The sequence below is a fragment of the Sipha flava genome, unplaced genomic scaffold (genome assembly GCF_003268045.1).
Source record: "Sipha flava isolate LNK unplaced genomic scaffold, YSA_version1 113_pilon_pilon, whole genome shotgun sequence".
NCBI classification, from domain to species: Eukaryota; Metazoa; Arthropoda; class Insecta; order Hemiptera; family Aphididae; genus Sipha; species Sipha flava.
In genome coordinates, this window is record NW_020271732.1 from 506,787 (window position 1) to 525,217 (window position 18,431).

General features: G+C 28.5%; 2 protein-coding genes across 4 annotated transcripts; both read left to right on the plus strand.

Annotated features, from left to right (window-relative positions):
* The first annotated feature begins 1,347 nt into the window (after positions 1-1,347).
* Positions 1,348-5,456, plus strand: LOC112690021 (ubiquitin-like-conjugating enzyme ATG3). Of its 2 annotated transcripts, XM_025563919.1 has the most exons (8): positions 1,348-1,671; positions 1,739-2,553; positions 2,853-3,041; positions 3,150-3,272; positions 3,399-3,557; positions 4,192-4,338; positions 4,426-4,553; positions 5,249-5,456. In XM_025563919.1, the coding sequence occupies exons 2-8, from the start codon at positions 2,482-2,484 to the stop codon at positions 5,397-5,399; spliced, it is 969 nt and encodes a 322-aa protein (XP_025419704.1). In that variant the 5' UTR covers positions 1,348-1,671; positions 1,739-2,481; the 3' UTR covers positions 5,400-5,456. The 2 variants fall into 2 exon arrangements, with proteins under 2 accessions (XP_025419704.1, XP_025419697.1); XM_025563912.1 differs by having other exon boundaries at positions 1,348-2,553.
* Positions 5,457-9,056: 3,600 nt separating this feature from the next.
* LOC112689881 (NF-kappa-B-repressing factor-like) lies at positions 9,057-12,514 on the plus strand. 2 transcript variants are annotated; one of them, XM_025563759.1, is made up of 9 exons: positions 9,057-9,367; positions 9,751-9,806; positions 9,869-10,065; positions 10,141-10,274; positions 10,392-10,611; positions 11,345-11,471; positions 11,545-11,753; positions 12,010-12,192; positions 12,257-12,514. In XM_025563759.1, the coding sequence occupies exons 3-9, from the start codon at positions 9,896-9,898 to the stop codon at positions 12,432-12,434; spliced, it is 1,221 nt and encodes a 406-aa protein (XP_025419544.1). In that variant the 5' UTR covers positions 9,057-9,367; positions 9,751-9,806; positions 9,869-9,895; the 3' UTR covers positions 12,435-12,514. The 2 variants fall into 2 exon arrangements, with proteins under 2 accessions (XP_025419544.1, XP_025419549.1); XM_025563764.1 differs by lacking the exon at positions 9,751-9,806.
* Positions 12,515-18,431: the final 5,917 nt, after the last annotated feature.

The following is an 18,431-nucleotide window of genomic DNA, read 5'->3' on the forward strand; positions in this document are numbered from 1 at the left end:
GGGGGGGGGGGACGCGCGAACGAGGTTGAACGGAGACGATTTCTCTACGCGGCTAGTAACGCGACGACGTGAACGACGGCGCGTAGAACACGGCGGATTGAACGCGACGACGAGGTGCGCGTAAATCGACGGCGAACGGGCGACATCGTTACGGAACGCAGTCCCGCGCGGACGGTTTAACTGTAACAATAGATATGCATTCAAACGCGCGTACACGAACACACGAGCATCGTACCGCGATTACACGTATCCGCGGCAATGCGATAATAACAATGATAGCAAACGACAATTGCGCGGAACCCGCTGCCGGTTTTAACGTCGCAGATGATCGTGTTTCGATTGTTCGCGGTTAGTCGTTAGACGTTTTGCAACGCGTCGCGAGAACGGCGGCGGTTCACGACGAAACTTATTGTTTTAACATCATACCATATTCTTTATAAGTTTATTTATTTTTTTGGGGTATTTATTGCGTTCGTTTGATTTACGATCAACTATTTATTCGATTATGATTCCCGAGTGTTGATATTTACCTTCGTGCTTTACAGTATTATTAATTAATAGTAATCATAACCTTCCCACCTCCAGCACGAGCCGAATAAGCTTACGGGAGGTAGGTAGGTTGATCGATTCTGTAATCAATCTGTACAATAAAGTTTGATATGAAAAAAACCGCGATTGTTTGTTGAAAACGTGTACATCGCGTCGTTAACTACACCTGTGCAATACAGTGTAAATAACTACACGTATTGTATACGTGTTTTTTCTCGGTTTTCTATTTTTCCACTCGCGTATACGCACAAGCTCCGAGTACTACTCGCGGGGCGTTTCAAATCGTGCGCGCGTTTTGTAAAAACCTTTTAAATCGTTCCTACGCGGTAGGCACTTTGAGCACCAAAATATTCAATACTATCGCAATCACAATAACTTCGAAACGTTCGCAAACGGATAAGAATATGTATAGGAATACTGGAAAAATATAATTATTAAGTTGAATGAAAATGTTACCCCGTCCCAACAAAATGTTGTTGTTAATATTAAATTTTAATGTGTTACGCATTATTACCCTGCCAATATTCTCTGCGCACGCTTATTGCCTACAACCCATGGCTCCGGTCGCTACTACGCATTTTGTTCCGAGCAATTGCTACCTCTACTCAGTCTAGGTCCACCTATCCAACTAGGCAAAATATATTTCTCGTCTTACCTAATAGAACCTCTGTCATTAAAACATTGCTGTGATCAAATTTATGGTCTTTTTTTATAAGATTAACCCAATCACATTTATATCGCATTCAACATTTATTTAACAATTAATAATAATATTAAAATCATAATTAAATAGATGAATACAATTTATCACATATTATTTGAACCCCGTTGCTTCTGTTTTTCCTGCGGTAACTACGCCATTGATTCCACTCAATCAATCGATCAACATCTTAACGATATATTTATATTAAACGTAATATACACCGACTGAAAAATACTATTAAAAACGTTATATTTTTTTGTCGGTTTATCAATGAGAGTCGGGATCAACGACAAAGCAGATACGGCACCGAAGTTAGCGGTGGAATTTTTCTTTCAAAGAAATCATCACCGCACACGTTTTTCCCGACACCGGGGGAAATGTTGAAAACGAATGTTACGATTTTATCCGCAATCCTTATCGTTCGTGATCACCATTACGTTTTCACATTGTTTTCGCCCTCGTCGCGTAACCAATTTTATTTTACAGATAAGCCAATAGACGACGGAACAAAACGGAACCCGGACGAGTAAACATTTAAGGTATTCTTCCGAACGAGTAAACGTTCAAGATAATCTTCCGGAGGACCTTGCGAACGTAAAATAATTGTAACAACGCCGAATACTTTTTTACCCGAATAATAAACGCACAACTGGCAATAATATTTTACCGTTTATCGACGCGAGTACGTATTCTAACGTGGACGTAGTGACGCGTTTAGCAGATAGGGCATAGTACCATTTCACCTCGCCGTCACATTGCGGTCAGGGCCGTCGAGTCATTTATTATTATTTATTCACATTTTTGTTTTTTTTTTTTTTTGTCTATCGAAACGTGTTTGAAATATTATCACTTTTTTTTTTTTTTATCATCAGTATTCACTACTGCTGCTAGATCAGTTTTCACAAAGTGACCCGTCCACTGTCCACTGCGCAGCAGTGAACTGCTCCGCTGGAATGTTGAATATTAATTCGAGTTTCATTCCCACGTCTTCTTGCCCAGGTAGTTTCTACTTTTTATACTTCATTCTCTCTTCGTTCTAGAATCCGGAATAAATTATCGAATTTAGTTGAACATCATCGCGTGTGCGCGCATATCGTTTTATTCGGCGGCCAAACCAGTCAGTCGTGACCGTTTCCACCTCGTGAAGTGCCCGCCTGTATTGCACTGCCTATGCCTACTGTTCTCTTTGTATCGCGTGCGTCGCACTGACTGTCGTGCCCGTTGTAATCATGCAAAACGTTATTAACTCTGTCAAAGGCACTGCGTTGGGTGTCGCTGGATTCTTAACACCGGTGTTGAAGGTAATTTTTACACGCCCTAATCAAGCAATAACGAATTTACGCAAAAGAAATCGATCCGATAACCATGTCTTGCCTGTCCAATCTAGTGAACAGACAGTTTTGTTTTGTGTGAATCCGGTTTTATTAGTGTTTACTGAAAGGCTTGTTATAATAACCAACAAATACACTGTTGATTGTTTATACACTACTATATTTCAGAATTTTTAATGTGTGTTCAGTAATTAATATTACTCTTGTACTGTACACACTATTTCTACTCTCTGAAATATTATGTACTCATTACATTACTTGTTTTATAGGAGACAAGATTCAAAGAAACGGGTGTTATTACACCGAATGAATTTGTAACTGCTGGTGACCATTTGGTACATTCATGTCCGACTTGGGAATGGGCTTGTGGTGACGATTGCAAAATTAAATCTTATTTGCCAAAAAATAAACAATATTTGATAACAAAAAATGTTCCATGCTTACGCCGATATAAACAAGTAAGCCATTAGTTTTAGTACGATTATAGATATGGATATTATGTTATTTTTATGTAGTTAATTAAATTAGTCTTAATATAATTAATTAATTCAATTATTTTTCTTTAGGTTGAGAATTGTGAAATTCAAGAAAATATTGTTGAATCAGAAGGAGGCAATGAAGGATGGGTTGAAACTCATCATTTTGATCCTTTATCTTTGAGTGAAGAAATATCTGATTTATTAATTACAGTAAGTAAGATTTATTATATTTACTTATGTTGATTATGTTAGTATATCTATAAATTAATAAGTTTTCATTACTATTATTAAGTAAATACCTATTATTTTATATTTTAATATGGTAAATATTTATAGGACGATGTCGGTAATGATGATCAAATTTCTAATAACGCATCTGTAGAAAATAAAAATATAAGAAGTTATTTAGCTGATGATGATGATGATGATAGTGATGAAGGTGAAGCTATGGATATGGATGCATTTGTAGAGAGTGGTTTACTTGAAGATGAATCTGTAAATTTTGTTGTTCATAGCTTATAAAATGTATAATAATTTTAGTATTGCTTACCTTTTATATGTTAACGGTATATTAGAAAAAGTATATTTTTTCACAGATTATGTTTAAGCTCTTTATGCATAATATGTGACTTATTAGTTACTTAAACAATTATACCTTCAAATTAATAATTTAGTTTTAATATTTATTATTTAATGTTAATATGAAAGAGTGATCTTATATAAATAAAAATGTTAGCACTTTTTATGATAATACAATCAAATGAATATAAATTAATACTTTTAAAGCAAAAGTTTCAATAAAAATATATTTTTATATGTTTGCTATTACATAAAATTACAATTATCATGTAATTTATTATAATTTGTTTTGGAAATGTTAAAATTACTTTACTTTATTTTTTTAATTTTTACTTTCAAACATCTCTTATTTTCCCCCCTTATTATGAATAATATTTCTTGAAATTATTTTCTTAAATATAATTAACTATTTAACTAATATAAATACTAAAATATTTCTTCAATGCTCATAATTTAAGAATTATAATTAATCATCGGCTTAATACTATTAGTATTAAATATTATGTCTTATAAATAATCTTTAACATTAAATTATTACATTATTTTTAAGGCAATTGTTTATCCAGAAAAAAAAAAGGAAAAAGAAATATTAAGTTCATCTTCTGATGCTATATTGAAAACTAGAACATATGATTTACATATTACCTATGATAAGTTCTACCAAACTCCTAGGTTGTGGCTTTATGGATACAATGAAGTAAATATTTTAACATATTGAATTTTATTAATTCTTTTTAATCTATTTAATTTTCAACTAAAACTTATTATTACTATTTTTTTGTAGAACCGAGTACCTCTAAGTGTTGAAGAAATGTATGAAGACGTGAGCCAAGATTATGCAAAAAAAACTGTTACCATGGAATCCCATCCTCATATTCCAGGTCCACCGATGGCCTCTATACATCCCTGCAAGTATGTATATTTTTAACACTAAAAATACTTACTTTTTCGAAATTTGTTCAATATTAATTTCTTTATAATAAAGTTACAACTCATTATTAGTTATGAAAATTTAACTCTGAAATACTAATTTGCTCAAAATGAATTTCAAAATAATGTATGTTTAATAACAATGGTGATTATATATTAGTATAAAATAGATTGTTATAATATAATAATATATCTATTAGAGGTTTGCATGGACTGATAATTTATAGTTCGATCCGGCTATATAATACTTTTTGACAGCCCAGCCCAGTAATATTTTTTTGTGTGTAAGCCCAGCCCGATACGGCTCGGTAATATTTTTAGAAAATCCAGTCCTGGCCCGTAATTAGTATTTCTTCATAATAAAAATAACAAGTAAATTTCATCTTGCTTCAATTGTACGTGTCTATAATTTATATTTGATAGTATTCCCGCCTTTAGTTTAAGAAAAGTCCATCCCGTCTTGTTATTTTATAGAATTCGACCTGGCCCAAATCCCGGGCCGTGCAGGTTTTTAATATCAGTGAACTTTTCATAACTATTCTGTATTATAAATATAAATATTTATTTTTTTATACCATTATTTTTATAATATTTAAAAACTAACTATATTGATTGTTAACATAATTCTTGTTAAGTATAGGATTAATAAATGTACATAATTTGATTTGTATTGACAGACATGCAGATGTAATGAAAAAGCTAATCAAGATGGTGGTTAAAGGAGGCAAACATATAAAAGTGCACATGTATTTGATTATATTTTTAAAATTTGTTCAGTCAGTTATTCCAACTATAGATTATGATTATACTCAAAACATTAATTTATAGTAATAATTTAATTGTTAAAATATGATTTTATGAAAATGTTATGGTATGGTTTATTTTAAATTCAAACTGGTTTTTGGAAATGTAATTTATTAATTCAATATGTTGCTATACTATAACAATATATAACATTAATTGTATAGTTATGTTTAAGAAATTACTAACATACTATTTAGTGGCATAGCCAGGATTTCTAAAAGGAGGTGGCCAATAAAAAATCTTTTATAAATTCAATTTCTATTGTATTCATTATAAAAAAAAAAAAAGATACCTAATTTGTATACTTAATTATTATTTGACCACATATAATACTAAATACATACTGCTGAAATGAATAAAATATATAACAACTTTTTATTTATAATAATTTATTGACAACAAATTAATAAATATAAGTTGAATATTTTGAATATTAGATATTATTATGTGCTATTACTCCAATCTACAACTTTCATCCTCCTAGGTGATTTCTTAATAAAATCAGTCAGTATTTCTTTTTCTGTTTTCATATCCTTCTAAATCTATCAGACTTCTATACTACACTAAATAAGAAAACTACTAGAATAAGTATTTACTTATAAACTTTTCATTTATAATCTATGGACTTACCGATTTAAAATCAATAATAAAAAAAAAAAAAATACAGCCAACCCCTTTGCCATCCCTGGCTACGCCACAGATACTACTTAATAAATGTATTCATTTTGACATTCCAATTGACAAATATTTCATTGCATTTTTTTATAAATCAATTTTTTAAATATATTACATTTTATAAAATAAAAAATGTTACATAATTATTTTTTTTAAATATAAAGATTTAAAATAATTTTAGTAGTCATTTTGTGTTGCAGAATGCTATTACTGTTATATTGATTGATTAATATTTAACAAATATGCAAATGAAAATCATATTAATATGTATAATACATAATAAGGTTATTTTATGTTTTATATTTTGAATTAAATATGTTGTGTATATTTTTATAATTATAATGTTTGTAAAATAAATCAAAAATTTTGTTATCAGTCGTTTAATGTTTCATTTAATACCTATTTTAAAATTCCTTTATTTTGATAAATTAATTTGTTTAAATTAATTAATTTTAAACAAATTAGTTTATTCTATAGTTAATATAAATTTGTAGCAAACATAGAGAGATTGTTTTATAAGTATTTTGGTGTCATTTGTTTGATATTTAAACTTCAAATAGTTTTTATTAGTTCATACTGTTATAGAAAATTGTTTATTTAATAACTTTAGCTATTTATTCAAAAATATGAAAAATATAATAATTATGTGTACATATCAAAATTGACTGAACAAGAATACTTTTATAACATAGATAATCCATGATAAAATACTTGGATTTGTATGAAAATGGGGATATAAGACTTATACGTACCAATTAATAACTATGATTTTCATGCGAGAATTTATACAATTAATACAAATACTCATGCGATTTCATTGCATATATATATATATATATATTTAATATTCTTATCTATGAATACTAGTATTCAGTTTAAATATAAAGAATTATTAGTATATTTAAATTAAAAAATAAAAACCTTTGTTATTCATATATTTTGAAGACATTTACTACATAATACTGAAGGGAAAAAGTAATTTAATAACCTAATACATGGATTTAAGTAAGTACAAAAATTAATTAAATGTAATTTGCAATAACCATACACACAAGTAGCTGTAATTACTTTTATTTACATAAATTATATGAGTTATATTAACATGCAGCGGTTCTCAAACTTTTTTTTTCGCGTACCACTTGAATATATTATCAGTAATGTACCACTAATAATAGAACCATATAAACTTTACATAATAAAATACATTTATTTTAAACATAAAGGCATTAAAATACTACAATAAAATTACTATTTATTTATAATAAAAATGTATTTGTGTTTTTAAATTAATATAAGAGTTAAATATCAAATTTTTAATTTCCGTTCTATCACGGCCTTTCGCGTACCACTAGTGGTACGCGTACCACAGTTTGAGAACCGTTGTTAACATGTATAGTGCCATACAAATAACTGTGTACATGCTATAAACTTGCTTATTTGTTTTTTGAACAAGTTTCAGTTTTATTGCATAATTTTCCAGTACTTAACTGAATAAATAATATCAATACTTATTAATTACTAAACAATTAAATTTTACCTAACTTTCATTAATTTTTTTTTCCAATTTCAGTTTCTATGATGTTTCTGAAGATATATATTGAGGTGTTTGTGAACCTATAGGGAGTGTTTTCACTTAATGATAGTCGCTCATAAAATAGGTTTATTTTTATTATATATTACATTAGAATACCTAAGTAACGTTTACTCTACATTCAGATCACTTTTTCTTTCTTTACAACTGCATTAAAATTTATATTTCAATAAAACCAACTTCAAACGACTCATTTTCTTATTCACATTTATCAATAGAATCATACTCTTGAACTTGGTTCATTCTACAATATGTCTATTTAGCTAAACCTAATTATTACCATATAATCTAAATAATTATCATTCTTACAAAATAATGATAATTAGAGTGTTCAATGAACAGCCACCGACTGTTGAATCGTTTGAAAGAGGCTCAGTTATTGAAGTAGCCGGAATGTGACTGTGTCAATATTAACTTCATCATAATTTTATCATGGGACTACCCAAGTAAAAAAACAGTTTTAATTTGTTTTTCGTCAGCAAACATTTCCTCTTTTTATTTTAATGACAAAAATTTATCATTTAACCTAAGGAGTATATTTAGTCTAACCATGATTAATATGATAATAATTTGTTCACACCATTCGATATTCTTACCATATCAGATATTTTCTAGACTCGTTATGTCTTTTTATTGGACTGTTCAGATGGTACAGTTATTTTACCCTACAACATACACTACCCTACTATACCTATACAGTTTTCAGCGTAATTCGTAACATATGCTCATCTTGATACGTAAAGATGGATTTGAATATATTTATAATAAAACTCTAGTAATGCATGTATTGTCAACAGCAACGGATTTCAAATCAAATGCTCTGGGTACATCCTGTTAAGAGACAAAGAAATGTTTTGGGCTCCATTACGTACTTATGAATTGTAATCGAAATACTTAAAACTCAAAAATGTTGATATCTGGCATAAAGACAGATGGAGAATGATGCACGATTGGTCAATGGAATCGGAATGAATACGTAGATAGACTACGATAGACCGAATCTGGTACGATACCGTATGACCGAAAACGATTTGCAGTGACGAAATCGACGTAATCATACATTGTTAAAGGCCGTATTCTATATGGTCCAAGTATAGTACTCGTTCCCAAATTGTACAGCCGTTGACTTCATAATACGGTGGAATGACCGACACGACAAAACGGCAGATTCGGGTTCGTGTGAACGAGTGAAAATAAAAATCGGTCTCGACTGTCGGTTCGAAAACCGCATACTCTCTAATCTCAATCGACTATAAGGACACAGGAGAATAAAAAACGGCGTGGAATCCTGTAATATTTTCGTGCTGCGATAATAAACACAACTCGGTGTGCGGCGACCGCGACAACGTCTGCGCGGACAAACTGATTACGTTATCGGAGACCGTGCTCCCGCGGATTCACGTTATCACGCCTTGTTATCATGTTTGGTCCCTTCGCCGGCCGAAGTAGAGACACGAAACAGAGTTCAGATAAACCGAATAGTTCGTAAAGCGAACGCGATAATCAGCGTCCGTTTGCAATCGTGCGCGCACGATCCGTGGCCGTGGAAGGAACGCGAAGGATTCGTCGGTCGGACGCTACACAGCACCGTAAATTTGGCTGCTCGTCGCGACCGCGAAGAAGAAACGTAACAAACGTTCTCAACGATCCGGTGACAATTATTGTCGGTACGTGTCGACGGGAGTGAGCTGAGAGTCGAGAACGGTCCAGTGTTCAACGCGTCGAGGTAAAAAACACTTTAATTTTTTTTTTTTTTCATTATGAATCGAGGACCTGGACTATGACCAGTTTAAATATATAACGATGGTCATATTAATTGTAAAAAATACGTTATGTACTGATGTGCGTTTTATAATAATATATGGTAACCCATACTACGTTCAGTTTACCTTTCATTGTATCGTTTCTGTTCGACTATACGTATTGTTCTTGTATTATTGTTTCCATTGATTTGCAAAAACTCGATTGTCTTTTAATCATGTTTTAATTGTTTTTTTAGGTATTAAACTGTTGCATTCAGTACTCAAATCATTAATTTATAATACATTTATAATCATTATTTTAATAAAATCTATAGAAAAATATTTTTAATATATTTTTATTTTTTAGACAATCGAGAAGTTTTAAATTGATTAGCGTTCTACAAAGATTTTCTTTTTAAACAAGTACACATTGACAATATATTATATTTTTACTTGGTAATTATTATAATTCAGACTATTTATAGGTTTCCAGTGAGGTGTCCAGAATCAAAATGAGTTTCGACACTTCCTGGGATATCGAGCAATACAAGAGTGAACATGAAACCGAAGAACATTGGCAATTGAGGCAAAAATTTTTAATCACTCACAAAATGAAGTATCCTGAAAATCGATTAGTGAGTTTGGCTCAAATTTTTTTCAATGTGGAATTTTTGGGTTGCAGGTGAGATCATGAATATTTCAATTTATTGAATAAAGTAATTTGTTGAAAACGTTTTATATTTTTATATTTTTAAAGTTATCCAAAACAAACTATGGACTTAATCGAAAAACTATCTAAAGGTTTGGCCGATGACTTCAGAGAAAAACGTAAATTAAAGTTACAAAAAACATTTGTAGCAGCTTCAACTGTTGCTGAAGCAAAAGCTAAGGGTATGCGTTTCTGTATTTTAAATTTGTTTAGTATTAATTAAATTAACTATCCTATAACGAATAAACAATTAATTTGTATCCATGTATAAATTTAAGAGTGTACATTATAAATTACAGGAAATACTCAGACTGCAATACAGATGATAAACAATAGTCAATCAAATGTAAAAAAAATTCAATCCACACCTTATGATTCCGATTATATTTTGCCTGGTTTTATATTATTATTTCGAAAAGATAATGAAGAACCTTATGATATTATTGATCGATCGTGTACTTTTTGCGGTATATCAAAACCATCATTCAAATTCAATCGAAGTTTAGATCCATCACTAATGTAATTAATAACTGTGTAGAAAGTGATTTATTTAAATGTAAGATACTGAAGTATTTGGGTGTTAGAAGCAAATTTTCAATTTGATTATCAATATATAAGTATTTATCCAATCTTAATGAATCAATATTGTTAAATGATTATAATGGATACTTGTCTGTCAATTCAAAATTAAATTATCTTATCTTATATACATACATACATACATACATACATACAGATATTGTTATCATTTACAAATAAATTGTATTGAATATTTCTTTGAAAATCTTTAAATATATATATATATATATATATATATATATATTTTTCATGAAAATCTTTCAAATTTACTAAAAGTAACAAGAGTTCATTCAATTATCAGTGTTTATTTCTTTACATGATTTTAAATTTTTTTTTTTAAATCTTAAATGTACAAGTTTTTTTGATTAAGTATCTAAATAAAAATATTAATGTTACTTAATTTTTTATTTTTTAAAAGTAATAGTTGTATCTTTAATTATAATATAGAATAATTTAATAATAGAATAATATTTTAATTTTATTATTTGTGAATTCATATATTCATATTTAAAATATATCTATAAGTAATCTATAAGCAATAAGGTAATATGTTTATTGTAAAATGAAAACCAATCTTACTTCTGTTGGGAGTATCTTATGTTTAATATATTGCTCAAGATTATTTTATTTATTATTTTTATGTGAATAGTAATTTATTATTATTTATTTCTAGCCAAAGTAATTTGTTCATAAAAAAAAAATTAATTGCTTCTGGTTCTGGACCATCTTTTAAAATAGCTAGAAAGGAAGCATCAAAAGCTGCATTTAATATTCTCAAAGAAAAGTGTTTTATTGTTCAGGTAATAAAATAAAAATATCTAATACTAAATTTACTTATTTTATGTATTTATATTATAAAATATTTTTCTATAGGAAAAAGAAGATGAAGAATTAGAACTTATTTCTAAAAGTTCTATTATAAATGATAATGATTCAAAATCTCTAGATACTACTGTTGGTGATTCCACAAATGAAGCAAAATTGTCAGAAGATAATATTGGCAATAAAATTTTAAAAATGATGGGTTGGCAGCAAGGTAGTGGTTTAGGGAAGAATGGTCAAGGGCGTTTAAATCCTATAGAGTAATATACATTTATTCAAAATGAGGTCTAATGATATGTTTGACATATTTCATTAAGTTTAAATTTATTTAAAAAGTCTATAATAAAATAAATTATTCCTCAATATTCTCATAATGTAATACTAAGCCAATAAAAATTAAACTGTTAAAAATTATATATATATTATATATTATATTATGATAGTCAAACATATTAAAAATAATATTCTTAAAACGACTTGGTATAATTTGTATTAATATAAATTATTACCTTACAGAATTGTTCAACTTCCAAAAAATTTGGGACTGGGTGGTTCCAAACCATTTGCTAACAATTTGAAACGCAAAATTGCTTTCCAAAAAGAAATTAGAATATACGTGACGAAATTTTTGGAGAGTTCAAAAAGAAAACTAGCATTTTCAACTGAATTTTCTAAAGAGGAGCGTACAATGATTCACACGTAAAGTCTAAAATCTTTTTGTTTTCTTTGTTTGTATATGATTGATTTATTTTCATCTTTTTAGGCATTGCATAAAGTATGGTTTGAAGACCAAAAGTTATGGACATCACGAAAATAGATATATTGTTATATCTAAAAAGCAAAATGCCAAAGAAATTTTTAAAGAACTAATGATTAGCAATGACTTTGAAAATGAACATTACATTTTAAAACCCCCAACAAATGGAAATGATACTTGTTAGATCTCCGATAAAATAATTGTAATGTATTGTTAATATATTTGTTATTTAAGTTTAACAATTATTAGTACAATATTTGTATAGAAATATTTGGTGACTTAAACTTGAACTGATATTATTTTTAGATGTAAATAGTTTTAAGATTTAAATTTTAAGTGATATTTCACAAGTACAAAAAAAAAAAAAATTAAATTAGTTTTCTTCATTGTGTAATTCAACAACTAAAGTTCTATTATTTTATTGCATTTATTAACTACAATATTTAATAATGTACTTTATATATTTTATTAATTTTTACTAAAAAATGTTTTTATGCTATAGAATAAAGAGTTGTGGAGTTACAATGTTCTGTTAAAATTAAGTAAATAACTAATAATTTAAAAGTGATGTGATGTTTTTTTTTTTTTAATATTTTGGATATTTTATAAATAAATAATGAGATTATTTAAATTAAAATGAGCAATTAGCTTGTATTTAGCTTGATTTTAAAACTAACACCAATGTTTTTATGCAACACAAATCCAAAATAATGATCTGAGAATATTGATTATTCGTTGAAACTATAATTTAACATACTATTGTTATTTTGTTTGATCACTAAACTTGTTTATTATCAAATTTGATTGTAATCCCAATTTTTTTTTCCATTTTTATTGAAAACAGTGGTTTAATTATTTTCTCACTTTATCCACTGATTGATTCATCATTAACTTCTATAATAATAAATTTGGAATTTATATACATTTTTATTATGTATATTTATATTGTTTTATAATCTAAGATTAAAATAACAAATATATATTTATATATTTTAAATAATTTTAAAATAACATACTATTATGTTGGAACATATTATACTATATTGTTTCTTTGCAAACTGTATTATATATTTAATGTTCGTATATAAAATATAAATAAAAAATTAACAATACTTGAATACCGAAAATACCACCCGCCTTAAACGACTGTTTAACAAAATTAGCACGAGTACTTAGATAAATAATTAAAATAATAAAAAACGAGTGTGTGTTCCCACCATTACACTCTGGGGAAGTAAAACTTCTTTCATAAGTATTGGGGCTCATGAAATTATTAGTGAATAAGGGAGAGAGTGAGAAAAATCAATACAAAAATAATAAATAAATTTATCAATTCGTTGTTATAAAAATAAGATATTAATATAAGAGTTAGCGAAATCGATATAGTCGTTCACGCGTGTTAGCGTGACCAAAGGAAATCGATTATCATTTATACATATAAATATCTGCGCGTGTTTTTTGTACTATCTATACCAGCGTCTCTTAAACTTTTTTATCCGTCAAACCCTTACGTTTTTTTTTAGCTTTTTTTAGGATTATTTTTAAATAAATTATAACCATATAATAATAATATCGTGTTCAATGTATTTTATTAAAAAATGTGTTAAAATAATAATAATTGTATATATATATATATATGTATAATTATACTTTAATAATAATTACTTTAATTAGACTAAATATAAACAGTGGCGTAGGAAGATTGGGTAGCGCCTCTGACAAACTTAGAAAAAGTTACCTATCTAACCAATTAAAATTTGATGTCGTGATATTTTTTTTAACCTTTGATTTTACTAATATTTTTAAGTATACAATTTATACTTATAAGTTATTATTACAGTGTTAATTTTAAACTTTGAAAATTTGCTTTTCTCGCTTTATGACTGGCAAATGTATCGATAATTTCTTCATATGAAATTTTTTATTTAAATATTTATATTTATATTTATTTAAACACTCTATTTTCATAATTTCATCATTAAATTCACACGAAGTGGATACAAATATACGGTATCTGGATATTTCACCGCAATTAATTCGCCGTCAACATTTCACCGCATTTACAGTTCACCGCGCGTGCAATTCATCGTATATATATATATATTTATTTTTTTTGCATTATGGGCCATCAAAGTTTATCTTATTGATTTATTTATCCAAAATTCTGAATTTAAAAAATCATCAATTGGCATACATGTTATACGATTACATACGTTACTGATAATTGAATTATTATGTCGGCATCGTCCAGTACATGTAACAACGTTTACGAGGGTGTTTCATTTTATAGTTATGGCAGTGGCAGTGCCGCAACAATTAGGGGTGCAAGGTGTGCAATGCACACGGCCTCTGGTTCTAAAGGGCCTCCAAAAGCAAAAGTTAAAAATTGAATAAAGTCCGTTTCAAAATATATCCAGCCAATAGAGTTATTCGTTGCCTGTTTATGGTTTTGTTGTCTGTAATGTTGCTATTATTGATTATAGTCACTTATTGAGGGCCTCAACTTTATTGACGTACAAGTTATACGAATTATGGAAATAATATTACAAAGTATAACAACATAATTTGTGGAATATTATTCATTGCCGCAGGGACCCTACTGTTATTACGAGATACCTATTTAAAATAATTAAAGTATGGAATCTATACTATAGATAATAGATTTGAACACTGTGCGTTTTGTTTGGAAAACTGAATTACGTTGCTCATTATTTATTTGATTTTTCGTTATACTTATTTATTGAGGAGGTATTAAAAATTAAAATATACAGTAAGCTTCATTAGATTACATTTCCATTACATATCGCTTGTTTGCTACAATAATGACATAACACGAAAACATGATTTTACACAAAACGCATTTGAAAATGTTATTTGCAATGATATGATGGCAACGCAATAACGTCACAACTGCCATCTAGCGGCTAATTTTTGTATATTCACTTATCTCGTTCTTGCAGTATAAAGAAAAAAATTAAAATTACGAGTATTATTATTTGCAAACACCTCAAAAATGACGATTTTTGTGTTATGTCGTTGTAGCAAACAAACGATATATATATATAATTTATTTTCTCAATCAGCTCCGTAAATCCGTCAAATCTGATCACGATGGCGCGATGATGCGTTTCACATAAAATACATGTATATTTTAGGTGCTTTGATATATTTTTCCTGTTTTTTTTTTTTTTTTTTTTTTGGGGGGGGGGTAATCATGGTATTACTACTTACCTTGTTTGGTTATGTTAATATTCGCATTATAATTTATATAGCAATCGGTTTTTATGCAGAATTTCGTGGTTACTATTAAATTTTAATAGATATTTATTTATATCGCTGATTAGGTTAGGACGGGATGTCGCAGTGGCGCTGCGTGCAGCGGTCTGATGGTTGATGAGAGGGATAAAGGCGCGGTCGGCGACAGACGTTTCGATAACGGTTGCCGCACAATCATAGTCGCTCTTAAATAAGTTTTAAGTCGTTTCAAGACTGAAAATGTACGCTCAGACGTAGCTGACGTTACAGGCAATGTAGCTAACGATTGTAAAAATTTCTTTACGTTTTGCAAGAGCTTAGTACAATGTTGTTGTGCTTCAACAGCAGACTCTGGAAGATTTGTTTCTGATTCCTACTGTTTTTTCATAATAAATATTTCTGCTTTTAAACATGACATCATGCTAACTGGAAAATCATTTTCATAATCAGCAGCAGTCGCTAAAATAAGTGCCTCGTCATAGTGTTCAAAATTAATTAGTATTAATCCTTCTAGTAGCATAATTTGTTGATGTCTCTTATCAAATCTAAAATGTAACTCATTTATTAAGTTATCAAAAAATGGTATAAAAATTGATATTTTATAATACTCTTCAGGATACTTAGCATTTAAGTTAACATTTGATCAATTTAACATTCAAATTAGTTATCAAGAAATAGTATAAAAATTAATATTTTATAATACTCCTTAGCATTCACATTAACTCTTTTAGTTTGTCTCCCACATGTTCTAGGCATGGTTATTTCTACACCAACTTTTAAAGCTAATTCAGTGACGCTATTCATTATTTCATTTAATCTGCATTTTTACGTTTGGTTTCTAAAGCTTGTTTTACTGCTGTAACATTTGCCAATGCTTTACACAAATCTTGTTGTTTGCTTTATAAGACTTAACTTAGTTGTAATGTATAAAAAAAGCAAGTTACAGCCACTTCAAGGGAAACAAGAAAGTAATTTATTGTTATTGCACTCACATATAATGATGCTTTACTTGATGTCTCTGGATTTGAATGATGATATTCAAGGTCTTCAAGAGTAGCAATAGTGTAAATATTGAGTTCTTTAAATGATAAAGAGAATCATGTTGATCAACCCAGAGTTTCGCAAAGTTTTTTAATTTAGTGTTCTTATTAGTTGTACTACATTCATTAGATAAACCAGTATCGATAAAATATTTCAATTTATCTGTACACTTAGCTGAGCAAGAAAAAAAATGAAGATACGGCATCAACTATACTAGTCATATTTGTAATTGAAGCAACTTCGCATGCTTTAGAAAGACAAAGATTAAGCGAGTGACTAAAACAATGAGTATAAAAATCTAATGACTGTTATTGTAGTATAAGCGCTTGAATGCCATTATTTTTTCCCGAGATATTTGAGTCACCATCATATCCCTGACCTATGAGGAAATCAAAACTTAGACCAACTTTTTCTATTTTAGTTTTTATTGCATCTTTAATTGCAGTTCCCGCAGTTGAAGCCATTTCTACAAAACCTAAGAAGTCTTCTCTACTAGTAAAAGTGGAACTATCTATATAACGAATACAGGTAATTTGTTCTATAGTAATTGTATCAATTGTTTCACCACATAATATTGAGAAATATTTAGATGTACGAACTCTATTAACTACTTTATTTTTTATTATATCACCAATTGATTCAATGATCTCATTTTGAATGGTAGGACTTTACCATTGTGCAATTTTTAGTTGCAGTGTTAAAATTTAACTCAAGCGTTTTATCCCCAGATTCAATACGGAAAGATAGTAATGCACGTAAAAGACCCTGTTTACCTGATTAACATTCTTTTCGTACATCAGCACATTTTAAAGTCACTGATTCTCTATATTCTCTTAGTGGTAAATTTATTTGAGTACAAAATAGTATTAACTTAATTATGGGCATAAGTCTCTTATGGTTATATTCAATAACTTGGTTTAAGCAATCGTCGAAGAATACATTTACATATTTTTTACCTCCAGAGTTATAACTATTTAAAAAATCTGTAACTCTATAGCCAACTAGAAGATGATAGTCTTTTGTAGCATGTTCTTGAAAATCATTCATGGCATTTTTATAATTTGTCATTGGCTGTGTAACTAATTTACCTAATTTCTGAAAAATTAATGTTACGTTAGTACCTAATAAGATAAATTATCTTACTTAAAATTAGTAATTAGAAAATCTATTTCTTCTAATTAAAAATTTAGTTTTATTTATAATTTTTTATACACTATAACAAGTAAGTAGGTATAATATAATATAAATATAAAAAAAATTATACTAAGAATGATTGATTGATTCTTTGTTATGATATTAAATTAAAAATTGATTTATTTTAATATTTAAATTAACTATCAACATTAATATAATAAAATATTTAAACGTAGCTTATTGTAGGTACCTAATTATAGAATACTATAATCAGTTCGGTTTATGTAAAAAGTTTCTATAAGTTTTTATAATTAAGTATTATTTTATATTTATTATTTATTATAGTTACCTGTCAGCCTATACCTCCACCTGAAAAAGCAAACACAACACACCATTTACAAAATGCGCTATTTTTTGTTTTACTGTAAACCAGCCAAGGAAAGAGTTCTAAATATTTGTATAGGAATTTTCTGTTACGTTCGTTTTTTCCTTTGCTGTTATCAACTTCTAACGCGGTTGTGGCTTATAAAGGTTATAATGTTATAGGTAGGTATCAGTAGAATATTAATTATAATCTTTTCAACGACATATCACACAATATCACCATCACATCACTAACATCAGCATAACCATAGAATATGTTCTATAGCATAACCACGCATGACCTTACCTAATCTCTTGTCCCGTAGTGCATGTGACATTGTGACACGCTTATCATTCCATGGTGTTTCGATAAATAATAAGCATTATT

Bases quoted from the DNA above. Each gene is read 5' to 3' on its own strand.
- LOC112690021 (XM_025563912.1), top strand. From the start codon at position 2,482: ATGCAAAACGTTATTAACTCTGTCAAAGGCACTGCGTTGGGTGTCGCT. The intron at 3,273-3,398 runs GTAAGTAAGATT...AAATATTTATAG, and splicing joins TATCTGATTTATTAATTACA to GACGATGTCGGTAATGATGA. The intron at 3,558-4,191 runs GTAAATTTTGTT...ATTATTTTTAAG, and splicing joins GTTTACTTGAAGATGAATCT to GCAATTGTTTATCCAGAAAA.
- LOC112689881 (XM_025563759.1), top strand. From the start codon at position 9,896: ATGAGTTTCGACACTTCCTGGGATATCGAGCAATACAAGAGTGAACAT. The intron at 10,612-11,344 runs GTAATTAATAAC...ATTTATTTCTAG, and splicing joins AGTTTAGATCCATCACTAAT to CCAAAGTAATTTGTTCATAA. The intron at 12,193-12,256 runs GTAAAGTCTAAA...TCATCTTTTTAG, and splicing joins GAGCGTACAATGATTCACAC to GCATTGCATAAAGTATGGTT.